Raw genomic sequence first — 25,879 nt, forward strand, 5'->3', positions numbered from 1 at the left:
ATTTTATTTTGTGTTGTTTTGATTTTTTTATTATGGGAATCTGAACATATTTTACTTACTAAAAATAATGCCTTCGGAGAAACAAATGAAAATTACTTTCTTAATTTTTTTAATGAGAGCAAAGTGAGGATTGGTACTGGAAGCTGTAGTGGTATTTCTATGGCATTGCTAATGACATCATCAGCTATCCAGCCAGGAGAGTATTGGATTCAACAGACAGATCTTGTGCAGTTTTTCTAGTACAATGAGAGGAAGTTTTAAAATAGATTCTAAGAAAATTCTGGAGAATACTAAAAAGGCCAGGTTAGGGCCCCATGATATAATTCCCTCTAAAAACAGCAGCTTTGATCTTCACTCCTTGTAAACCATGCCCTTGGGCAACATTGCATCACTCTCTGCCCAAGCAAGAGGAAAGGAAGCGAACAACGGAGAGAGAGTCAGCCGGTCTGGGGAGATAACACCACCGGGCAGAGGGGCCCGGGCCGGGCTGGGAAGGGCACTCTGGGCTCCTTAGCTCCCTATGGGCTCGCTCTGCGCAAGGCCTTCCTTCTGACCACGTGCACTGAGCGCTCTCTGGGGGGCTCGGTGCTGCGTGTGGACCTTGAGACCCAGGCCGGTGGAGGCGCTAGGGGGAGCAGGGGAGAAGCGCTTGGGCCCTCCTGGAATAGGCAGGGCAGGGCTTCCCAGAGCTGGACGCAGTCTGTAGGACGAGAGTGGGGGACACTGAGGTGAAGGAAATGGGAGCAAAGGAGCAGAGACACAAAGCAATGCCACCCCTTGCTGTTCTTTGGTTTTGTGTAGTTTCCAGGAAAAGGGAGAATATTCAGAGCTAAGTGGCCACTGCCAGAATCAGAAGTGTCTGAAGTGCTTGAATCCCTTATTGATTAGTTTTGCTGTTTCTTCAGCTTTGTAAAAACGGCTTTATAACACAGTCTCATGCAAGCTGTTTTGAAATCACTGAATATCATTTCAAAGATTTATCCATGATGCCATCTGCAGCTGCAGTTCATCATTCTAGCTATGTAACCTTCCATTGTGTGAGTATACCACCATCACACACCCACACACACACACAGAGCCATTAACAAAGTGACTGATGATGCGTTGGTGAGCCTTCTCGCACACGTCTCCAGGCATGTATGTGAAGGCGTTTCTCAGGGTCTGTCCAAAGAACGGAATGGCTGGTTTGTCTCAGGGCCGGGTGTTAAGCTTTTGGTCTCTGTATCCGTTCATATTGACAGTAGACGGGTCTCTGGAGAGACACAGCTTGAATTACTGATGTACAATACGACAGTGGTTCCCCCGTGCCCAGTCCTTGCCCTGGACTGGAGCAATGAGAACCACATCGGGTATCACCCCTCAACTCCCCAAACAGGGATCCAGGAGATTATACACGTGCTGCCCCCTTCCCCTCCTTAAGGGGGAGAGAAACCGTTACTCTAAGCAAATCCTCTTTCTAGACAGGGGAAAAATCCTGGGTCTCTCCTCTCACCCTTTGCAGTGCAGGTGGGTGTCTTCAGGAGGGACATAAGATCAGCCTCTTTGGGAGGTGTTCCAGGCCTCATTCCTTTGAAATGTCAGTCTCACCTGGAGTTCTCACCATCTCTTTGGTCATAATTTAACTGCTGAGTCCCAGGACGTGGAAACTTTTAGTACAGGTCCCAAGTCTCAGTAAAATTTGCTCAGAATGCTGTAACCGTGCAGAAACATGCTGTTTTCCTGGCAGTCCCGTACCAGCTACTGTAAGAACTCAGATCGCTCCACATCCTTGCCGAAGCTTGCCTTCGCCAGACTCCTCCAATTTTTGCCAATCTATTAGTTGTAAAATGGTATCTTGTTGCGGCTTTAGTTTGCATTTCCTTGAGCACAAAGATTTGATTTCCTCTTTGTGAGGGACCTACTGAAAACTTTGCCCATTTTTCTGTTGGGTTGTCTTTCTCTCTAATTGGTAGGAGTTACAGGTTTTGGCTATTAACCTTTGCCGATTACAAGCGTTCCGTGAATGCCCTCTCCATGTTCCGTGTCCTGTGGCATTTTTTTTTTTTTTTTTGCGGTACGCGGGCCTCTCACTGTTGTGGCTTCTCCCATTGCGGAGCACAGGCTCCGGACGCGCAGGCTCAGCGGCCATGGCTCACGGGCCCAGCCGCTCCGTGGGATGTGGGATCCTCCTGGACTGGGGCACGAACCCGTGTCCCCTGCATCGGCAGGCGGACTCTCAACCACTGCGCCACCAGGGAAGCCTTGCTGTGGCATTTTGATGAACAGAAGTTATTCACTTTAATGTCATCCAGCTTGTCAGCCTTTATCTTGCACTTTTGACATAACACATTCACTACTACCCTGAGGACAGAAAGATTTTCTCCTTTTTTTCCCCTAAACTTTTTTGGAGTTGATTTTTGTGAATGGAATAAGGTGGGTGGCAAGTCCATTTTTTCCTCTATGTGGTCGACCGGTTGTTGGAGCACTAAATTCAGGCTCTCACGAGGCCCAGTGGTGCCCTCTGCCGTGTGCCGTGTGTTCACATACGTGGGTCTCAGTTCTCTGTCCTCCACTGCCAATACCCCAACTGCACTTTACGTTCAAAATTGTACCTTTGTAGTAAGTCTTCGTATCTGATAGGCCAAATCACCTTATCTCATCTTGGCTTTGCTTGAGCCTTGCTCTTTCATATAGATTTTACAATCAGCTAATAAATTCTCCAAAAAATAAAATGCTATTGACTTTTTTATTGGGAGAACTGACATATGTAGGATATTGAGTCTTCCTATCCATGAAAATGGTACCTCTCTTCATTTATTTAGGTTTTCTTTATTTTCTTTCAGTAAAGTTTTATAGCTACCTTCATAAATGTTGTTAATTAGATTTTTTTCTTAGATTATTTGGCCAGATTTATTCCTAGGTACCTTATATATTTTATTACTATTGTAAATGGGTGCCTACTTAAAAATTGTAAATGTTAACTTTTGTGATATATAAAAGTACAATTGATTCACTGCTTTCTTTGTGCAGCTGCCTTGCCAGGATTACTTCTGTTCGTATTTGTTAATACTTGTCATCATGAATGGGTGTTGAATTTTGGCCTTTCTTTTTTGGTTCTTTTTGTGTTCATTGAGACAATCAAATGGGCTTCCTCCTTTAAAATGCTAACGTGGTATATTACACTGATAGAGTTTTGAATATTGAACCATGTTTGCATTCCTGAGGTAAGCCTAACTTGTGCTTATCTTTTTATACACTAATGGGTTTGGTTTGCTAGTATTTTTGTAAAATTTTTGAATCTGTGTTTATGAGTAAAACTGTCTTATAGTGTTCCCTTCTCTCATTGTTTTTGTCTGGTTTTGATATCAAGTTTATTCTAACCTCATAAAGTTACAAAATCAATGGTGGCATTTTTCTCCCCCTTTTCCTCCTCTTCTTCCTCACTTTCTTCCTTTTTGGTGTATTGAATCTCTTATTTAAAAACCCTATTAGAGATGAGATCTATTTTGTCTGTTATTAACATAGCTACACAAGCTTTCTCTGAGTCAGCATTTTCTGTCCTTTTCTTTAAACTTTTCCATTTCTCCATGTTCTAGGATTGTTACTATGAGTGGCAGGTAGTTGCATGTTTTTCCTGATCCAATTTGACATTCTGAGATTCAAGAGTAAGACTGTAATAAATTCGCAAATTTAGTCCATTTATATTTATTGGGATTACTGGCATGTGTAGTTTTGGTTCCATGATGTTACTGTGCACTTTCTGTAAGTCTGTTTTTTCCTAGGCTCTCTCCTCCTTTCCTGCCTTTGTGTTTTGTTTTCAAGGCTGTTGTTGGTTTTCCTGCTTTCTTCATCACCTCCTTTATTGGCTTGGACGTTTTGCCACACACCTTGTTTCTGTCTTTTTAAGGTTTTCACTCTTGATGACTGCCTGGCTCTTAGATATTTATTGAATAAACAAACATATTCCTTAATTTTCTGTCTCGAGTTGGATGTCCTTTCCTACATATTCACCCTTTTCTTCCTTGAGCAGGACACCCAGTCTTGGCTTCTTTCTCGAGAAGGTGATTCACTGTGACCAGGAGCCCTTCCTCAGCCCCCACACGTTATTCCAGAGTCACCGCTCTGTGTTTGTCCAGTGTTGTGTTGGAAATGGAATTTTGTTGATTTTAAAATTGATTTGATTTGGGGCTTAGAATTCTTCCTGATATGGAGAGTTTTGTAGCAACCAGATCTCACAAGTTGTGCTTGTTACTCAGCTGTTGTCCCTCAGCCCCAAGCCCGCCTTCTGTGATGGGCTCTGGGAAGGGGGTCTGTGCCCTCTTCCCCTTGCCAGCTGGGTCCCCACCTGGCTCTGCTCCCAGCGGCCAGCCGAGAGGAGGAGGGTCCTCCTGCCGCTGCCGCTGAGTCCAGTTTGTGGTTTCCCCGCCTTGTCCGGGGCCTTGTCATCCCCCAGACACCAGCCGTTGCCTGTGCCCCCTCTGAGGGCCGAGGTCCGGGTCCCACCTTCCCCTCATCTGGCTGCAGAGTTTAAATAAGTCCTCCTCTTCCCATACTGTCCCAGCCCCGGGGGTGCAGCCGCTTCCCGTCCTGGCATCTTGGAGTCTCTTTCTGCCCTTTCAGTTCTCTGATTCCTGGTTAGCAGTTCTTTGTGGGAAATTCTCTGTTGACCAGTTGCTGTGGTTTTGCTTTCTGACTGATATAACGGGAGAAGTAAGTATGTCAGCTGGAAATCCTACTCCTCGGCTTCTCTTGGGCAGGTCTTCAGATGGTCTGGTCTCTGTTTTAAGCTAAATGGCATCCTTGGTTAATTTGTTCAGTAAGTGTTTACTGAGCACCTGCTGTGTGCCAGGCACTGTTGAGGGGGGACACAGCCCTTGCCCCACTGGGGCTTCTGGTCTAGTGTTTATACCCTTAAGTTAGGAGTTTCTGGTTCTGACTGTGGTGCAACGAGATCTGGGTCTGGGCCCTGCTGGCCGTGTGGGCCCGAGCAGGCCCTTCACTGGCTGCTGGGCTCTCATCTGTAGGTTGAGGAGTCTGGACTGGCTGGTCCAGGTCACTGCTTGTGCTAAAATGAGACCTCTCCCTGGGTGGTGGGCAGGCGGGCAGGCGTCAGCGGCCCAGTTCTGCCCTCACTCTATCTGCTGGCTGTTTCTCATCTCGAAGGCTTCCCTCAGGGGCCCTCCGCCCTCCTGTTCTGAGTTGACCATCCAGAGCAGGGTACCGGAGCGCAAAGGGCTCACGCTGAGGTCCATGCCGGCGGCTGGCCCTCGTACGGGGCGCTTGCGGGCAGAGAGGCGGAGCTGGGGCAGCCCTCAGCCCCTCGCCTTCCCAAGCAGTTAAGATGAGTTGTTTGCGATTTAAGAAGTGGAGTTGACTTTGAAGAAAGCGGATTTGTAGCCATTTTTGCCTAATCGCTACTGTTTAGTTCTGTCTGGGGAGAGTGAGTGATGTAGTGCCAGCAGGGGGCGCCAGATCAGCGGGGATTTTCCAGCAGTTTATTGATGCACAGCCGTCTTCATACACCGGGGTGGGGGGCAGGGACTCTCGCTGAGGAGCAGCCGGAGAAGAGCTGAAGCTTCTCCCTGTTGGTGAAATGTCACCACGGGGTCGATTCACACCTCTGTAGGCGTTATTCCTCCTCTGAGGCCCCAGTCCCGCAACGCGCCCGTGCACGGCCACGTGTAGGCGGCTGCTTTCCTTCCGGCCGCGTGGACCCCCTGTCCCCAGTGATGGGCTCCCTGTTACTGGGCACCCAGGCCCTCACGCAGTTTTGCTCTTGTGTGTTCTCTGAGCAGATGCCACCCGGCCAGGCAGGTGGTCCCAGAAGGGAGCACACACAGAGCAAAGGCCCCTGCTGCTCCCAGGGCTTCCAGGCAGCTGGGGAGATGGTGCAGGGGGGTGGTGCTGGGGGTCTGTGGTTCCAGTTCCTGCTGAGAGTGGAAGCCTCGGGACCCCCCCCCCCCCAGCAAGGGGCTGAAGGGGGCTCTTGAAGGGGCGCACCTTGCGGCGAGGAGGGGCCCTGGGGCAGGGGTGAGGGTCTCTAGAGAGATCGCTGGGCTCCAGGTACATTTTACACATAGACTCAGCTTTGGGCATATTTTTTGAAAAAGATATTTCTTAGACAAATCTTTCTCGAGAATATGTCAAATTTAGTAACTTGCTAACAAGGCCCTGCAGTGAGCAGAGGGTGCTGCTCGCGGGGGTGGGGTGGGGGCGGAGAAGGGGGACTTGGACACAGATGCGGGGAAGGGTGTGGGCCTTGACAAGGCCTGAGTGGGCTTGCCAGTGGTCACAGAGCAGCCCTGTGGGGCGGGGCCTGGGCGCCTGTCCCCGGGAGCAGAGGCACAACTGGAACCACGGGCTCACCCAGCTCGGGGCAGGGGTGGGGTTCTCGGAGGCCAGCTTTTCCTCGGCTTTCGAGCGGCAGTGTGCCCGGTCCCCCGGGCCCGTTTGGGGACAGGCAGGTCGTCTGTGCAACTTGATTTCTTAGAGGCATCCCGGCCGAGCCCTAGCCCAGGTGCAGCTTCACCTCTGCACGGCTCCGTGGCCATTGTCCCTTTCAGAGTGATGCTCTCGAGCCCGTGGGGGTCTGGCTGTGGCCGGGCACCCTCACTGCCTTCTTCCCTCCAGTGGCCCCCGCCTGCCCTTAGCCCCAGCTCCACGGCAGCCCCGTGGGGCGTCTGTGTTGCCCTCTGTGCTCCCAGCACCCTCTGTGTCACCCTTGTTTTCCGCCACCGGCCTGGGGACTGCGGGTGGGCAGGCTGGCGACACATCACCGCCTGGTGTGGACACGCAGAGACGGAGGATGCGTTTGCTGGGACAGTGTGCACACGGCTTCTCTCTTGGGCTCTTGCTGGAATGCTAGGGTTTGCTGAACACATGTGGTGACGCGATACTACGCCCGGGGAGCCCTTTGCTGGTGGTGACGACGCATCTGAGATGGAGCCTTGGCTTGTCTCTGCGTCTCCTCTCCCTGAGTCAGCTCCTTTCTCCCTGTGTCTACCGCTCTCTGTGTCTCTGTGTCTCCCTCCCTCCCTCTCTTTCCCTGTTAGTTCTTCTGGATCTTTCTCTCCCTCTGCTTGCTCTGCGGGGGGTGGTGTCTGCGAGGTTGGCTGTGCAGAAACTTAGCCCCGAGAGCTTTATAAGGGAGTGCTGCAAGGTTTTGTCTTTCTGCAAGATGCCCGGGTCCCTACGCAGGTGGGGAGCAGAGAGTGCCTGAGGCCTCGCAGTCCTTAGAAACCTGTAGCTTCCTTGATGCCTGAAGCCGGTCATTTAGGATTTTGAGTACCCAGGAAGTCAAAGATTTTCAGCTGTGATGCTTTTTATTTTTAAAATGTGATGACATTTGCTGGAACCACATTTGGGGAGATGTCTGGCATGATGACAGCGAATTAATTCTGGTCGTTTCCCAGAGAAAGAATAAGATGTTTTAATGGCTGGTTATTTCATGCATTTGGGTTGGTTTGGTCTTCAGACACCAGCTGAATGTCTAGAGATTCTTTAATTTCCTAAAATGCTTCTAAAATTATGTGAAAGCACGAGCTTGCTGAAAACCAGCCTTTATATCACTAATGATTTCCTCCGCCCACTTGTGCTTTCCCAGACATGCGCACATGTTTTTCTGTTGCCCTTGGGCGAGGAGTTTGAGGCTGGGGTTGTCCTCTGGACACATAGTTGGAAGTGGCGCAGCAAACGCTCGGGGGCCCTGGGATGACTCTTTTTTTCAACTTTGCGTTTTTGGTTGTGGTGACTCGTTCGTAATGTGAGGTTGACCTGGACGACCTTGAGGCCTCCTCTCCTCCGGTCTCTCCAGGCGGTGTGTCAGGCAGAACTAGTGTCTCCTCCCAAGAGGGTAACGACGTCTTTTTCTTGTTTTAGGGCTCAAAGTTCGGGCGGGGCATTGGACTCCTGCCACCGGCTCAGCGTACCTCTGCCCGGAGATCTTTCGGGAGGTCCAGGAGGCTGAGCATCACCCGCTCCCTCGATGATCTTGAGGTAACTTCATTTTAGGGTTTCTTCTTTCATTTTCCAGGTTTTAAAAAATGATACATCTGAATCTCCTTTGAATCCCACCCATTTTCTACCACCTCTCCCTCTCCTGTAAACTCAGTCTTCAAGTGGGGCTTCTATGCACACCCAGCCCCTCCCCTGCCCCACCCGCTCCTGCCCCATCCGGACCCTCTTCCTCTGCTCCTTGGTCTACAACGCATCACGGTGTGTCCCGTCCTCTCTTACGCGCCAGATGCCGTACTAGACACAAGAACCCTCGGGGGCCTATCATTGCCTGTTACCAAACCAAACTTGGGTCCATTTGCCCAACGCACAGAAAAGCTAATCTACTGACACTGGGTTGTGGGGAAGGAAAGTACAGGCACCAGACAAGGAGAACAGGTAGCTCATGCTCAAAAGACCCAAACTCCCCAGTGGATTTCAGGGAAGGGCTTTTACAGACAGTGTGAGGTAGGGGGTCCTGGGGATGTGATCAGCTTGTGCACAGTTCTCTGATTGGTTGGTGGTGAGGTAACTGGGTGATGTTTCAGGAATCTCAGCCATCAACCTTCCAGCCGGTTGGGGGTCTACATGCTGGTGGGCAGCCTGCATAACTTCTTCCACCTGGTGGGGATTTTAGTATCTGCAGAACAGCTCAAGGACACAGCTCAGATGTTATCTAGAGCCCTTGAGGAGGAACTAGAGGTCCTTGACACTGTTCAGTGGCTAAACTGTTATTGTTTTGTCTTGCTCGACTGTTTTCTTTTGATTCTGCATTTTCTCACTTCTCTGGTTAAATTTGCAGTTTGGAATTTGGGGAGGGCCTAGGAGGCTAAAACTTTGCTACAAACAAGAGGGAGGGGGAGGTACTGGGGGATACGTCCCCAGGAGGCCCCCCAGGGTCCTGCTCTGTTTCATACCCACTTTATTTTTTTTTTATTATTTAAAAAATATTTATTTATTTATTTATTTTTGGCTGCGTTGGGTCTTCGTTGCTGCGCGCGGGCTTTCTCTAGTTGCGGCAAGCGGGGGCTGCTCTTCGTTATGGTGCACGGGCTTCTCTTTGCGGTGGCTTCTCTTGTTGCGGAGTGTGGGCTTCAGTAGTTGTGGCATGTGGGCTCAGTAGCTGTGGCTTATGGGCTCTAGAGCGCAGGCTCAGTAGTTGTGGTGCACGGGCTTAGTTGCTCCACAGCATGTGGGATCTTCCCGGACCAAGGCCCAGACCTGTGTCCCCTGCATTGGCAGGCGGATTCTTAACCACTGCGCGACCAGGGAAGCCCCATACCCCCTTTAAAGATATGATATTGATCCACACATATCGAGAGTATCCTCTTGTGTGGTTCTCTTCTTTGATTTGTAATCCTTAAAAAATTAATAGACTTTACTCTCAGAGCAGTTTGGGGTTTACAGAAAAGCTAAGCAGGAAGTACAGAGAGTTCCCATGTGCCACCATGCTGGGTACATGATTAGTTGAGGTTGCATAGCGTGCATGGAGGCCACTCCTTGTGCTGTACATTCTAAAGGGTTGGACAGATGGACTGAGGTCACACAGCCACCATCACAGTGTCACACAGAGCATCTCACTGCCCTAAAATCCTAGGTGCCCGCCTGGTCGTCCCTCCCTGCTCACCCTGGACCTTGGCAGCCGTGGTCCTTTCACTGGTTCATTTTGTGTGTTTTATACACAGAAGTAACCATACTGCATGTCTTATTCTACCACTTCTGTAACACTGTATTATGCTTCCAAGTTTTGCCTTGTAGTCTCAGTTTATTTTACTTGTTATGTAGCATTCCATTATGAATATGTCACAAATTTTTATCCATTCTGCTGCTGCTGGCCACGTGATAGAAGGTTGGGAACAGACCTCTCTGAGAGGAGCTGCAGCGGACAGTGTCACGCAGGTGCCCGTGTGCACAGCCGGGGCTGTGAGAGCGTGTTCTGGGGAGTCAGTTGCTGTGACAGTCTCATCCGAGCCTCACCCAGGCTCTGGCCGCCAGCAGGACCAGGGGCCTTGCTACCCTGCTCACCGGCACTTGGTACTGTCAAACTGAAATTTTCCCTGTTTCAATAAAATGCCAACTCATTTTAATTTGCATTTCACTGATTGTGAGTGAGACTGAGCATTCCATCACGGGCTCTTTGGCTGTTCAGGTTTTCTCTTTTATTTATTTATTTATTTATTTTTGCGGTACGCGGGCCTCGCACTGTTGTGGCCTCTCCCGTTGCGGAGCACAGGCTCCGGACGCGCAGGCTCAGCGGCCATGGCTCACGGGCCCAGCCGCTCCGCGGCACGCGGGATGCCCCCAGACTGGGGCACGAACCCGCGCCCCCCGCATCGGCAGGTGGACTCCCAACCACTGCACCACCAGGGAAGCCCAGGTTTTCTCTTCTTTGAATTAGTAGCCTATTCATGTCCTTCCTGTAGTTTTTAAATTTTTATTTTATTTATTTTATTATTTTTAAAATAGATTTTGTAGTAGTTCTTTACATTTTGGGGATACAAATCCTTTGTCAGATAAAGGTTTTGAAAATATCTTCTTTGTGGCTGTTTTCTGCCTTTGTCTAGGGTGTCAGTAGATATATATTTTAATTGTAGTAAAATAGAGCATAAAATTTACCATTTTTAAGTGTCCAGTTTGGGGCAATAAGTACATTCACATCATTTTGCAAAAATCACCCGTCAACTCCGGAAGGCTCCTACCTCCTACAGCTGAAACTCGGTGCCCATCACTCACTCACTCACTCCCCCTCCCCTCCCTCAGCCCCTGGCACACACTGTCCTGCTTTCTGCCTTCAGGAATTTGACTTTTGTGTCTGGCTTTTTTCACTTAGTAGAGTATCTTTGCAGTTCACCCATGCTGTAGTAGGTGTCAGAATTTTTTTCTTTGTTAAGGCTGGATAATATTCCACTCTATGGATGGCCCACATTGTGTTTATCCGTCTGTCTGATGATGGACCCTTGGGTAGCTCCCACCTCTTGGCTAATTGGCTAATGCTGCTGTGAGCATGAGTTTGCAAACATCTGAGTTCAGTAATGTTTTAAAAATTAACCATAGTTTCTTACAAACTCAATAACAATTATCTGGAATAAATTGACTTTGGGTTTTTTTTTTGCTTAGAACAGTAAGTTAGTTTGTGTTCTGATGCTAAGCTGGAATCTTTGGCTGTTAGAGCTAGAAAGGGCCTTGAAATCACCTCATTATCCAGATGAGAAGGGGGACTGATTCCAGAGGGTTTTCAGAGAGTCCTGGTTGGGTGTTTTTTTTTTTTTTTTTCTTGCGGTACGCGGGCCTCTCACTGTTGTGGCCTCTCCCGTTGCGAGCACAGGCTCCGGACGCGCAGGCTTAGCGGCCATGGCTCACGGGCCCAGCCGCTCCGCGGCATGTGGGATCTTCCCGGACTGGGGCATGAACCCGTGTCCCCTGCATCGGCAGGCGGACTCTCAACCACTGCGCCACCAGGGAAGCCCCCTGGGTGGGTTTTGGGGCAGCGGGGCACATGGTACTGGGAGGTGGGAGCGGGAGTGGCCGTGGGGCAGCCCCCGGGGGCCCTGAGGCCGGAACAGGCCCCTGCTCAGGGCCTCGGGGCTCCGGGGTCCCAAGAAGGGGGGTCCCCCCCAAGCCTGCATTCTCCCTCTGGGAGTTTGGCCAGGTGTCGTCTCTGCATCGTCCTGGGAGAAGGGTCTCTGCAGGGGCCTGAGCCCCCGGGGACCATGAGCCAGCGCGTGTGGCTCGGTGGTGGCTCGAGGTCTGCTTCCGGACAAGCGCTCCAGGCCCTGCGGTCACCGCTTACTTCTCGTCACGACAGACACCAGGGGTCTCCTGTTATCTGAGAGCAGGCCAGACCTCCCCTCCCCTTTCCCTCTGAGTGTCCCCATTTCACAGATGAGAAGCCACGCGCAGGCACAGTGTTCTTTAGACCACGGACTGCAGGGCACACGATCTTTCTATCACCTGTGAACCTCTTTTGTCAAAATAGTATGTTAGAGACATGGGACTCAATCTCTGCGACCTTTTTGCCTGAAGATTTCAAAATGCAGACGCACAAGTAACTTCAACACTCGCCTTTGGGAGGCCTGCTGAACTCCCTGTCTGTCTGTTCTTCCCTCTGTCCCACACTCTTCGGCAGGTGTGCTAGGCGGCCTCTGGGCCATCCCCGTTCCTGGGCCTCACACCCTTGTTTGGCCCCCTCCCCAGAGGCACCAGCTTTCACATCTTGCCTTTAATTGTCCCTGCCGGGGCCTCTGCCTGCGGCTGCCGCCAGCCCGGCTCCTCTGCACGAGGCCGGTTCCGAGTCCATTTCCGGGGCCCTCGGGACACCGTGTCTCAGGCTGAGCCTCCTGGAGCAGACTCAGATGGAGGGCCCTCTAGACGCCGGGCGAGGAGGACCCAGGAAGGGCCGCACAGGACGGGGCGCAAAGGTGGTGACTGTGTCAGTCAATCCAAATGAGTGCGCCTGTGCGCAAGAGGGGCTGTGGTTTGTTTGGTTTGAAAGCGCATGAGATCGTCCCGCCGCACCGGCGGGGGATGGAGGCCGGCTGCTTCTGGGAGCTTAGCTCCACTAAGAAGAGGACAAAGGTGTGATGAAGATTTGAGTTTTATAAGGTAAGGATGCATGTTGTAATCTCCAGGGTAACCGAAGATAATAAAATAATAAGTAAATTTTAAATTAATAGAAGGAAGAAATGGAATAATAAAAAATGTTGAATTTGAAAGAAGGTGAGACAGGAGGAAAGGAGAGACAAAGGGCGGAGAGCAGGAAGGACCAGTAGGCAGCCTCCGTGAGGGGGTTCAGTCCAGCTGTGCTGGTAGTTACAATAACAGTAAAGGGGTCAAATATCCCAGTTAGAAAGGAGAGACTGTCAGGGCAGCATTAAAAGTCTGGTTATGCTGTTTGCTAGGGACACATCAAACGCAAATGGAAGAACGGAAGAGGAGACACTGTGCAGTACTAATCAGAAGGCTGGTCGCGGGGCTGCACTGATTGCAAAGTGGTCTCCCAGGCAGAGCGCCCCACAGATAGACAGGAGCCTTCGTCATAGTGAGGCAGCAGGGAGCTGCAGTTATAAATTTTGTTTGCATTCCGTTACACAGTCTCAACATGTCTACAGCAAAAACTGACAGAAGTAGGAACAGAACTGGACTAATCTGTACTCACAGTAGGAGATTTTTTAACTCCTTGCTCAGTAACTGGCAGACTGAGCAGGAAAAGTTCAGTAAGAGGTAAAGGATCTGACCAGCTTGACCTGCTGGACTCATGTGTGCGGCACCCAGTAAATTCATCCTTTCCTCCTTGTGGAACACGTGGGAAGCTGACCATGTGCTGGGCCATAAAGCAGGTGTCAACAGGTATGGACATCTCTTCACCCAGAGTCTGTCCTTGGCCACAGGCAGGTGTAGCAGAAACCAGTGGCAAAGAGGAGATACCGCACTCACGTCCACCGTGAGAGGCTGAGTGATCTAGAGTTCAAAGAATCACTGTGGAAATTAGAATATATTCTGAATGATAAAGAAAATACATCTAAGCCTGTGGGATGTAGCTAAAACTGAGCTTAGAGGAATATTTGTAGCTTTATGAGCGAATGTTAGACATGAAGGAAAGTAGGAAGTCACCTCAAGAGGTTAGGAAAAGAGCTGTAAACAGACGCAGAGGAAGTAGAAGCTGGACAGCGATGAAGGTCAAAGCAGAAATTAACGAAACAGAAACCTATCAAAACAATCAGTAAAGAGGCTTTACGTCCTCTCATTTTATGAGGCCTCCAAAACCTTGGCACCGAAACCTGAGAGATGCCTTAGAGGAAAGGAGGGTTATGGGGCAGCTCACTGCTGAGAGAGGTGGAAGGTCCTAAACTACATCATGTCTGCTGGATCCAGCTGTTCATGTTTGTTCCAAGGACAGTGTTTTTCTAACATTTGAAAATCAGTCAGTGGAATTCACCACATTAACAAAGTAGAAAAATCATATATCATCTTAACAGAAGTAGGAAAGGCATTTGGTAAAATTCAGTATCTGTTCATGGTTAAAAAAAAACCTTAACAAAATAGGGATTAAGGGGAACGTCCTTAACCTGATAAGGATATAAAAAAGCCTATTGTATGTGTCAGACTTAAGCTTTCCCTTTGAGATCCAGCGAGGAAAGATGTCTGCTGTTACCATTTCCATTTAAATGTTTACTGCAAGTCCTAGTCAGTGTACTAAGAAAGTAGAACAATGGAAGTTAAAAAACAGGGCTTCCCTGGTGTCGCAGTGGTTGAGAGTCCGCCTGCCGATGCAGGGAACACGGGTTCGTGCCCCGGTCCGGGAAGATCCCACATGCTGTGGAGCGGCTGGGCCCGTGAGCCATGGACGCTGAGCCTGCGTGTCCGGAGCCTGTGCTCTGCAACGGGAGAGGCCACAACAGTGAGAGGCCCGCATACCACAAACAAACAAACAAACAAAAAAAAACGTGCAAAGGAAAATGACAGTGTGATCATTCTCCCATGATGTGATCGTAACATGGAAAAATGCAAAAGCATCTATGGATTCTTAAAATTAATGAGTAAGTTTAGCAAGCTTGCTGGATATGTGATCACTATACAAAAATCAGTTGTGGACACAGTTTGAAAATGACATCTAGATTCAATGTAATTTTAACCAAAATCCCAACAGCTGTTTTGTGGAACTTAAGATGATTCTAAAAATTTTGTGGAAATGCAAAGGGCCAAGTGTAGCCAAGATATTCTTGAAGAAGAATAAGGTAGGAAGACTTCCTCTATGAGCTGCTGAAACTTATTATAAAGTTAGAGAAACGTAAAACTGTGGAAGTGGCGGCACACAGATAGATGGATAGACAGACAGCGGAGTAGGAGAGAGAGCAAGAAACAGACCCAGCACCTGTGGACGTCAGGCCGTGTGTGCAGAGCAGGGGGGAGTGTGGTCTTTTCAGTGGTGCTGGGGTAAGTAGGGGTCTACATGGAAAAAGTGAAAGAGAACCTGATTCTCCCTCACGCCGTGCAAACGCAGTGAATCCAGCTGTGTCGCAGGTCTCCCTGGGAAGGGCACAACGCGAGTTAGTAGGGGTTAAAGTAGACGCGCATGTCCGTGGTGTTGGGGAGGGAAAGGCTTTTTAAGCTGAACACAAAAAGCACTGACCATAAAGACCAAGGCTGAATCTGACTCAGCGAATACTCGGAACCTGTGTTCACGCAAGCGCACCTTCCCTCGAGGGCAAGGACGGGGCGGGGGGACATGAGTGCGGTGACCCACGGAGGCTCCTCACAACACCTACCAAAGCAAAGTGGGCAAGAGACTCGAACAGGCCTCTGATGAGAGATGATCCACAGCGGCAAATGCGGCCTTGGAAAGGCTTCCAGCCACATTAGTCACCAGGGGGGCAAGCTGCAGCCAGTGAGGTCCACATCCCAGGAGGTCTGGAGTGGAAAAGACTGGCGGACGGTGTGAGTGTTGGTGCAGACGTGAAGCAGCCAGACTCTTGCCAGGCACGGGGGAGTGTTTGCTGTCACTAGGGACACTGAAGACACAGGTGTCCTGAGACTCAGCATCCCTCGTGTCTGAGACGGCACCGTGTAGACCAGGAGACGGGCAGCAATTCAAGGCGGCGTTGTCGTGAGCCTCCCAGACGAGGCCACCTCTCCTACCCACAGTGTGATGGCTCGTGCTAGAACGCCCTGCGGCTGCCTCGTGGTGTGCAGGTGTCACGGGGGCAGATGGACACCAGAGAACGTGTCTGCACAGTTCCATCGGTGTGGCCGTGGCTCATGGTGGCATGTCCAGTGCAGAACCATGGAGAGAAGCGGCGACATGGCTACGCTTTCCCTGTGACTTGGTGGGGCAGCGTCGCGGGGGACGAAGGGGGAGGGAGGGGAGGGGAGCTGGTGACAGGTGGGGGGAGGCGGGGGCCGTGGGGGGCGTCCTCCCTGGAGGGCTCTCGAGACGGGAGGTGTGCAAGCGTCGGGTGGGTTTCTGTGAGTTTTGGTCCTGCTAACGTTGGAGGGTCGCCAAGGAGGGCGGGACCCGAGAGGCGGGGCAGGAAGAGTGGAGTCTGCACTGCAGGCCCGCCCCTGCCTGCAGTGTGTAGAGCCGGTCTCAGAAAGAGCGCCTTGCGCGTTTGTGGGGCGTCTTCAAGGCTCCCAGGGCCTCGAAGTGGGGCCTGGTGCAGGGGTCCCAAGCTGAGCAGTGCAGGCCTAAAAGGGAACAGTGCCCCAGCCCAGGTTCCGGGAGCTGCCCCTCCCCGTCACCCACTGGAGGCGGTTGACCCATGTTGTGCGTGGAGCTGGCTGAGCCACTGCTGGCCGTTGGCAGGAGTTTCTCCGTGCCTGCCTGCTCCGGCCGTCAAAGGCAGCCTGTGCTGGTTGCTCTCACCTGAGCGGGCCCAGGGGTTGTTAGCAGGACTGGCAGTGCCCGGACTGGACAGCAGGGGGCGCTGAGGCCACGCGGTTCCCTCCCTGGCCACTTGTCCAGACTTCTCTGCTCTGGAGGGACAGGGGGCTTTGGCGGGTAGGGGGCTTCGCCTGGTCCCTCTGATGCTGAGGCTGAGGTCGAGTGAGCTGCTTTGCACCAGCTCCCTGAGCTATGCTGGGCTGGCCCCTGAGACTGACTCCCTACAGCAAAGGCAGCAGGACCCCGAGCTGGGCCTCAGACCTGAGACTGAGAGCCCAGTTGCCGGCTGTGGCCACTTGTCTGGTTTGGTTCACTCCTTCCCACCTCTGGCTCACCTCTGGGACTCTGGGCGATTTCCAGAAGTCCCATTATCCAGGGTGAAATCTGCTCAGACATTTCAAAACAAGCTCTTTTTACCCATTTCTTACTTTTGCTGGTTTCCTATTTCTAGGGAATTTAACTTTGAAGTTTTTGCTTATTTTTAAAAAAATTTTGTTTAGTTTTTTTTTTTTTTTTTTTTTTTGGCTACACTGTGCAGCGTGTGGGATCTTAGTTCCCCAACCAGGGATTGAACCTGCTCCCCCTGCATTGGACGCGCGGAGTCTTAACCACTGGACCGCCAGTTTTTGCTTTTTTTGGTTTTTGACATGCTAGTCTACTCTTTAAACTATGCACATAGGAAATGATCTTAATTCTCTTTAAGATCCTATTAACTCAGGGACGTATACTAGGTTTTCTCAGTACCTTGAGTGTCTCCTCATTCAGTGACTGGTTTTTGAACGCCTACCGTGTGCTGACGTTATTCTGGCTCTGTGGACAGCACTGGACAAAACTGACACCAACCCCTGCCCCGGAGGAGCTGGCCTCCCAGCAGGGATGCATGGACATGAGGGGCGGGAGGTGGGGCACAGGTGCTGTGGGTGGGTAGGAGGTGGGCAGGGCAGCTTCAGGGTTTGGAAAGGGTCCCTCCAGCTGCTAAGCCGAGAATGAGCAGTAGGGGTGTCGGGGCAGGAAGGGGGGACAGTTAGGGTCACCCTTTGGGCCGCATGGTGGTTCGGGTGAGGGGAGGGGTTGGGGAGTGGGGGGCTTGGGCCAGGTAGATGGCGCATGGTCAGACTTCTCACCTCGGCAGCGCTGTGGGGAGACTCGAGGGTCCCCGCCCACAGGCGTCACAGCCGAGGCCCTGAGGCGGCCGCGGGAGGCCTGGGGTGAGGAGCTGGGATGGCAGGTGAGCCGCGTTTCCTGAGCATCTCCCCACGGCGGTCACCACGGTCGCTGTGCACCCTCCTCCGGTTGTGCCTTTTACCCACTTAGCCTCTTCCTTGGGAAGCCTGGGCATCCCCGAGTGAGGGTGGTCTGGCCCTCGCCGGCCTCCTTGCCCTCGTGAAGGGGCGAGGGGCCGGGCAGGCTGACGCAGGCCTGTCTCTGAGCTTGTCTGCGCTCATCTCCCTTGGTTACTTTGAACCTTGAGTAAAGCGCGTGTCTGTCCCCTCCAGGCCCAACTGTGCCCGGGGCTGGGCGGAAGCCTCGGGAAGCCCTGGTGGGTCCAGGGTATTAAGGAGAATGTGCCCTCCCTTTTCCAGCACTGGTGTGGGGCGGGGGATGGTGACTGGTGAGAGGCTCCTGGGGAGACAGGTGACTCTGCAAGGAACCCACAACGAAGAAGGAGCTCTTTGGCCCTGAGACCCCGCCTGCAGCCCCTGGCCCGGGGATGCAGCTCGCCAGGGTCCCCAGTTGCCGCTGGATGCCCTCCCCTCCCTCTCATCTGTCCCTTCTGGCCGGAACACCTCCCCAGCACACTCCCTGAGCTGCCCTGACCCGGGTCTGCGCACCCCACAGGGACTCTCATGCCATTTTTAGCTCAGGACGGACCCCCGGGCAGGTGCGGCCCCAGGGAATAGAGGCCTCTGTGTTCCTCCAGCTGCAGGACTCGCCCGCGGGTGCTGTCGTCGGGCTTCCAGGCTGGGGTGCCCCCCAGACCCCCCTGCTTTCCAGCCGTTTGCTCTCTTGTGGAGGCGCCAACAGGCTGGCTGGCCTCAGCTCACAGAGGGGGCTGTCCTGTCAAGGCTGAGCTGGGCAGCTCCACGCCGTCTGCTGCCACCAGCCTTTTCTTCTCCTGCCCGAACCAGCACTTGCTGGGTTTGTCGGGGGCTGTGCTGGGCTTTGTGGCCCCGGGTCAACACTCCCACCAGAATAAGGAGGATGCGATGGTGGGTGTGGTTGGTGCTCAGAATGTCCTGGTCACTTGTTCCAGGAGCTCCGGGCACCTCTCTTTCCCCAGGAAGTGAGCTGGGCTCTGGGCTGCCCAGGACACCATCTAGTACCGGGGAGTCTGTGGCCAGATTCTCGCCCCACCCCTTCCTCTCTTTGCCTTACGGACAGCAAAGGAGGAGACAGAGAAAGCCTGAGGGACAGAAGAACCCAGAGGGGACAGCTGCACCTGGACCCTGATGGTCCTGGGCTGCTTTTTGGGCTGAACGTGATAAACACGCAAAGTGAAATTGTTCTGCTTCTGCAGGGACACATATATTTCTGTCTGAAATGATTAAAATAAAGACAAGTTTGACACCGAAGTGGTAACCTGGGCGGCCCAGCACCTGGGTGCTAGGTTTTCCCAGGGTCCCAGGAGGTCCTTTGCTTGCCCTGTGGGCGTGGCCTGTCCTGCAGTCTGTTTCCCGTCTTGGTCCCTGGTGGTCATCTCCAGGGTCTGTCTGGTGGGCCTTTGGGGCTAGGATGCTGCTGGCCCCCGCTCTGGCTGGGAGGCCAGTACCTCCGCCAAAACCCTGTGAATTAGTACAGGCCCCTCGGAAATCAGCGAGGAGGATGATCAGGTCACAGAGTCACGGGCTCAACTGATCACTGAAAACCCCATGGTTGTCTTTCCAGAGCCCTCCAGTGGGTTTTCTCTGGACATGTGCTTGTGTGCACGTGTGCATGTGGATGGGTGCGTGTGTGCAGGTGTGCACGTGGATGGGTGCGTGTGTGCAGGTGTGCACGTGGATGGGTGTGTGCAGGTGTGCACGTGGATGGGTGCGTGTGTGCAGGTGTGCACGTGGATGGGTGTGTGCAGGTGTGCATGTGGATGGGTGTGTGCACGTGTGCATGTGGATGGGTGCGTGTGTGCAGGTGTGCACGTGGATGGGTGCGTGTGTGCAGGTGTGCACGTGGATGGGTGTGTGCAGGTGTGCACGTGGATGGGTGCGTGTGTGCAGGTGTGCACGTGGATGGGTGTGTGCAGGTGTGCACGTGGATGGGTGTGTGCAGGTGTGCATGTGGATGGGTGCGTGTGTGCAGGTGTGCATGTGGATGGGTGCGTGTGTGCAGGTGTGCACGTGGATGGGTGCGTGTGTGCAGGTGTGCACGTGGATGGGTGTGTGCAGGTGTGCACGTGGATGGGTGCGTGTGTGCAGGTGTGCACGTGGATGGGTGTGTGCAGGTGTGCATGTGGATGGGTGTGTGTGTGCAGGTGTGCACGTGGATGGGTGCATGTGTGCGTATGTACGTGCTGGAAGGGGAGGCTGGGCAGTGGAAAGGATGTCGCTGTGTCTAGCGCCGTGTCTCAGCCCTGCAGGCCTGCAGCGTGTACCTCACAGCTCCTCCCGCCGTGGCGTCTGTGTGCCCAGAGGGCCTCGTTTGTAAGGGCGCCCCCCCTTTCTTTAAGATGAGGCCCTGCCAAGGAGAGGGTTCGAAGCCCCTCCAGGCCAGGCGGGCACCGGGGACCCTGGGAGCTGGAAGGAGTGGCTTCTTATGTCCTGGAGCCCCCCTCCCGGGGCAGGGGCAGCTGCACAGAGGGAGAGGTGGGGCTGCGGGTCCCCTCCCTGCCCCTCCACACAGCCCTCCCCCGCTGTCCGCCAGCCGGCGAGGTCTCCCCCACCCCCCTTGCTGGCTCATCACAGCCCCCGGCATCCCCCATTGGCCTGTTCCTGTGCTCCGTGGTGGCGGAGAGGGTGACCGTGGCAGCCTCTGCTCCTTCCCCTCTCCTGCTTCCGTACATTTATTGTGTGAGAAAGCCTGTCTGAGGAAGCCCGAGCCAGTGCCCGCTGGTTATCTCTGAGAGTTCTGCCCGTGCACAGAACACTCACGCTGGCCGTGTGCGAGTTTCTCCCACGGAAACAGAGTACGGTGGGCTCGGCGCGTTCCGACTGGCAGCCTGACCCCCAGCCCCAGGCCATCATCCCCGCCCGCTGGCCCATGGGCACCACTGCGCCCACAGCCCTGGACAGGATGCGTGCCGAGGTCCTCCTGGTCTAACACGCCAGGAGCGAGGGCCGTTCCTGGAGCCCCTCAGACGAGACCCCGGGCACCTGCTGCGGAGAGGTTTTGACAGGGAAGCACCTTGGGGAGAGCAGTTTATCCCGAATGTCCAGAAAGCTAGCAGGTAGCTCTGCAGTGATACCTAGGTTCTGGAAACAGTTTTCTTTTTCTTTCCTTCTTGCCTTTTAAAACCAGGACCTGCCATGGCCCCCTCGCGTTCAGGTTGTGTCAGGTGTTGGGAGGCAGACGGCAGATCGTGGAGCGGGGGCCGAGGCCCCGAGACAGGTCTTAGGAACACGGCAGGTTCCCAGGGCTGGCCCTGCACACGCGTGCACGTGGAGCTCACAATAGACTCGTGAGCCTCTGTAATTAGCCGGCGCACTGCACCACGCTGCTAAAAACAAATTCTCTGCAGCTGCTGTGCCGACTGAGCGATTACCCCTATCAGCTGAAGGTTTATTCTTCTGATTTGGTAGAGGAAATACTTTTAAAATGATCTCACAGCGTGATTTATGTAAACGGATTTTTTTTTTCTTTGTACGAGACAATTGAGATAGAGTCTGAATCCCTGGCAAACCACAGCTTCCTGCAGTGTCCTGTTGCCATGGGTTACGGAGGGAGCAGGATGGAACTTCATCTGAAATGTCTTTAAACTTTCTGACGTGCACAGGCGTGCGGCGGGGCTGCATGGTGTGTTTTAGAGCTGCGTGCCTGGTGCGGGTCAGAAGTTCTCCTGTCTTAAGATGAATTTGGAAAAAGGGTTGCCAAAGGAGACTCACGTTTTAAACAGTCAGCAGGTAAGCAACTCCAGATGTTTCTCGTCACTTAAACGGAATTGTTTAAAGGAAACTTGGCATCTTGGTTACTGCTTTATTTTCAGCCTGTTTAGAGAATGGTAGCTTTTAAGTGTAAACTTTGAAAATGTCTTTCTTGTGTCTACATCGTGGAGCCTGAAGTGAGTCCCGTGGAGGAAAAAGCCCGGCTCTGGAACCACAGACCAACACCCAGAGCGAGGCTGGGTTGGGGGTCGGTCACACCGGTCCCCCCCAACCTTTCGGGGGGACGCTGCCCGCGTCCTAAGTCAGCCTTACAGAGGGCATCCGTGTTTCCTTGCCCTTACCATCGTGACTGTAATAGATTTTGAAGATGAGTGAATTAATTTTGTTGAGATATTCAGTTTCGACCAGATACCTGTATTACAATTTTTCTTACTCTTTAAATTACTGTTTCATAGCTAACATTTTCTCTTGTTTAAAATTGAAGTGTAGTTTTCTTTTTTAAAATGGATTTACAGCGTGTCAGTGTCGGCTGTACAGCAAAGTGGTCTGGTTGCATAGATCTCGCATTTCAAAATGTAATGAGCTGGTTCTGCTTCATAAACATACACGGGGAACTACTTACTGGCAATCGTGTGGAATGATTGATTAGTATCTAAGCTTATAGAGTTGAACTTACTATAAAATGTTTTTAAAAGATTTGAGATTAAATAAAAAAAATAATTTTTACTTTCCTCTCGTGGCTGTGCTGTGTTGATGTAAAGGCAAACATAAATTTAAATTATTTACAAAAGATTGTTCCCAGTTACTGGGTACCAGTTTAAATTCGTTCTTTTCTGAGAGTTGTTTCATCTTAAAATGTTCTCCTGATGTCTAGTTAGAGCCTTCTGTAGAGAACAGCAGGAGGAACTCCTTGCTCAGAAGTGACTGGTTTGGGTGTTGGGTTTAGGAAAATGACTGCATCATTCCCTTTAAATAGAAAATAGAAGTAGGTCTGCTGGACAGGCCAAGAGTCCTGCCTGTGAAGGAAGTGCAGATTTTAATGGATTTTAAAAATATTTACTATGTATTTTGAAAACTCCTTGTACTGATAAAACTCACGTGAGAGGGTGGGCTGGCGGCTTCGATGTTTACGGGAGAGCCTGCTGCCTGCCTGCCTCTGGCCCTCTCTGCAGGAGTACTGACGTTTCCTGTCCATTCCATTTCACGTCCTGGTGGAAGAGGGAACTTTGGATACACTGTGTCCGATATATGCACCAATTGACCAGTTACTAACTTGTACATATATGTAGGCTGCATTTTCGTTCCCATGGTATATAGAAGCAAGTTTTAGAAAATGTTTTTTGAGTGAAAAAAAAATCACTAGAAATCTGCCTTTTACTTGCCTATATAAACGATTTGGATTCATTTTGAAATTTTGCAAATGATCAACCCAGCAAATAACAAAATCTGGCTGGTAAGGTCATATTTTAAGCAATAGGAAATGGGCTGGAAGGTGGTAGGGCAGTGTGCAGTCCTCCGGGTCCGGCCGGCTCTGCCCGCGGGCCGGTGGGAAAGGGGGCAGAAAGCGCCGTGGCCTCCAGGTCAGTCCTAGTGAGAAACGTCTTGGGGTGAAGGGCAGTAGGGCTGGGGGGCCCGTGTGGGAAGGCCGCCCTCCCCTTGCCAGCTCTGTGCCTCCCCTGAGCCTCAGATTGTCCATTTCTACCTTGGGTGTGTCACAGGAACCCTAGGGCCCCGTCCACAGTGTGGAAAGCCATGACTTGTGAAGGGCGCTGTGTCTCTCGTAGCGCCTTTCATCTTGGAGAGGAGAACCCGTGAGCCGTGAGAGGATACATCTCTCGTAGCCATCTAAGAAGCGCACAGGGAAGCTGATGGATGCGGACCCGGCAGGAATGCAAGGCCCTCACTGGCCAGATGAACCTGTTGGTTTCCCCATCTTTTTTTTTTTTTGCGGTATGCGGGCCTCTCACTGTTGTGGCCTCTCCTGCTGCGGAGCACAGGCTCCGGATGCGCAGGCCCAGCGGCCATGGCTCACGGGCCCAGCCGCTCCGCGGCATGTGGGATCTTCCCGGACCGGGGCACAAACCTGTGTCCCCTGCATCGGCAGGCGGACTCTCAACCACTGCGCCACCAGGGAAGCCCTCCCCATCTTTTAGGAATGAGGTCCAATATAAGTAGACTTTGAAATGTATCTGCCCCTTTGCCAAAACAACGCGGTCATCATATTTAAACCACACTGCGATGGGCTGTTACAGCCTCAGGGACTAGTAAGATCGCATATTGAGGAGGCGCGAGAAATCGTTGCGGGAAGAAGGAAAGCTTAGTGGGCTCCCTCTCTGGACCCCCTTGCGGACCTTGGAGCGGTGCCCGAGCGCCCCTGCCGTGTCTGACTGGCTCACTGGGGTGGGGGGCCGCGGCGGTGCTCCGCGCTGTGGCCGGGCCGCGGCCCAGGAGGGCTGTGACAGAATTGGCCATGTGCCGTCCGGCGAGGCAGCCCTGCCAAGCAGAGGGCCGGGCCGGAGAGCTTGGTGACCCCGCGCCACCGCAGCCCGCGGCAGGCTCCACACCGCCTTCTGGGCTGTGGGAGCAGCCCCCTGTGAGGTCGGGGGCCCCGGGCACCGCCGTGGGCACCACCTCGGCCGACCTGACCCTGCGTCCCCGCTCTGCTCTCACTGCGCCAGACCCACAGTCCGTGTCCACAGCACCCAGTGCCGCCGGGCGGAGATGTCCGGCCCGTCTGGGCGTCCGCTCCGGTGGCCCGGCTGCTCCGGGAGGGCGCTCAGCCCTGTGGGTCCCGGGTGTGCATACAGGTTCTGCCGCGTCGCACTTGGGTGGTCTTTGGGAGTCGGGTGTGGCAGCTCCGTGCGGCCTTCCCTCTGCCCAGCAGGTGCCTCTGGGCTCTGGAGTCCTGCGGAGAGAGCTTGCCTGACACCAGGGGCTTCACCCCTGCGTGCGCTGGGCTCTGGGTGGGATTTGAAAATAAAGGCTGCCCTGTAAAAAACGGTACAGTAGTCTTTTCTGGGCGGCGCTGAGCAGGGAGGTGTCAGGACCGGCCGCAGCGGGCGGGCTGCATGGCGGCCAAGGCGGCGGGCGCCCGCTGAGCGGATGGCGCGGTCCAGGCGCAGCTGAGGGGATGCGATGCTGAGCAGTGCGTCCCAGGGAGGAGCCCCGGAGGAAGGCAGCTCCGTGTGCTGGGGCAGTGAGGACCTAAAGCGGGAGGCGCAGGGTGGCCAGGCGTGGGCCGCTGCTCCCTTCCCTGCAGAGCGCACGCCAGGACCCCGGCTGGCCCTCCGCTGGCTGCGGGCGGCGTGGGCAGGGGCAGATCTGAGCTCGCGCCCTTCTGTGGGCTGGCGTGTCTGAGGCGCGGGGCCCGCTCTCTCTGAACCTCTCCGGGAGAAGCTTCATGGGCTGTCAGGGAGCCCTTCAGTTGGCCGAGTTTCTTTTTAGCTCAGATGAGCTGACTTGTGCTCACGGGCCTCTCCCCCCACATCGGCTTCTCCTGCTTCTGCCGCCCTGGGTGGTCCTGACCAGAGCCGGGGTGGCACCGGGCTGCGTGTCCAGCGGTCTTTGCCAGCGGGCATCCCGTCATGCTGGGTCCACCCCAGTCACTCAGGCCTGCTCTGCCCCAGGCCTCTTCACCTGAAAACTGCATGGGGCAGTGGCTTCGGTCTGTCCAGGACCGTCCACTGTACCCCACTTGATCTGTGGGCTGCACAAATTCTTTTCTCCCTTTTTAACGCTCTGATTCTTGTTATCTGTAGAAGAAGAAGGCCTCCTAGTATACTTGAAGGAAACGATCATCTTCCCTTTTGTTCACATCTTCCCTTTCTTCTGTAAGGGGCTGGGTCACCTGGAACTGGGCTTCCCCTGCGTCCTGTCCCTCCTTTCTCTTGTTTGTTTGCGTGGCCGCAGGCGGCTCCTTTCTCCCAGGTCCCCTCAGTGAGTGCTTCTCCCCTCGACTCTGAGCACACGGTTCTCATCTGGCAGGTGTGGAAGCTGGGCCCACCTCCTCCTGAAACAGCAGGACCTGTCTGCGTCCCAGCATCCCGCTGCTACTTCAAGGCTGCCCTCCCCGCCCCACCTCTGCAGATCTGGAGATGCGTCCCTTAGGACGTGCGGGAGGCCTGGGGGAAGGGCCCAGCCCTGCTCCTGCCAGGGTCCCCGACCCCGGAGCCCTGCGGTCAGCAGGCCCCAGGGCTCGACCCTCCGAGACCCTCCAAGTCTGTCTGACCTTATACTTCCTCGCCCGCTGGCTCTCCTGCCTGGGGCCCTGGAGGCCCCGCTCTCTCTGCCCCGCGTCGGCCCCCTTCTGTGCCGTGCGCTCCGGGACACCTGCCTGCCCGGGACGGCGGGGACTTGACTTTCCGGATTGATCTCCAGCCCCTCGCAGAAGCTCCTGGGTTGCAGGTTTGTGGAAGGCACCCTGCGTCTGGAGGAGCGCGCGTTCTGTTGAGTGAGTGGAAGCCGTCCCAGCGCGTTCCCCACTTCCCACGCTCCCTGA

At 53.4% G+C, this 25,879-nt stretch overlaps 1 protein-coding gene across 3 annotated transcripts in view; it reads left to right on the forward strand.

The window, feature by feature from the left end:
• Nucleotides 1-25,879, forward strand: part of RGS12 (regulator of G protein signaling 12) — a 118,826-nt gene that overhangs the window by 36,239 nt on the left and 56,708 nt on the right. For all 3 annotated transcript variants that reach the window (XM_079921064.1, XM_079921065.1, XM_079921066.1), the window contains exon 4: nucleotides 7,858-7,974. In XM_079921064.1, the coding sequence (XP_079777190.1) occupies nucleotides 7,858-7,974 (117 nt within the window). The remainder of the gene's footprint in view (nucleotides 1-7,857; nucleotides 7,975-25,879) is intronic.

Source organism: Stenella coeruleoalba (genome assembly GCF_951394435.1).
Source record: "Stenella coeruleoalba genome assembly, chromosome: 4".
Taxonomy (NCBI): Eukaryota; Metazoa; Chordata; class Mammalia; order Artiodactyla; family Delphinidae; genus Stenella; species Stenella coeruleoalba.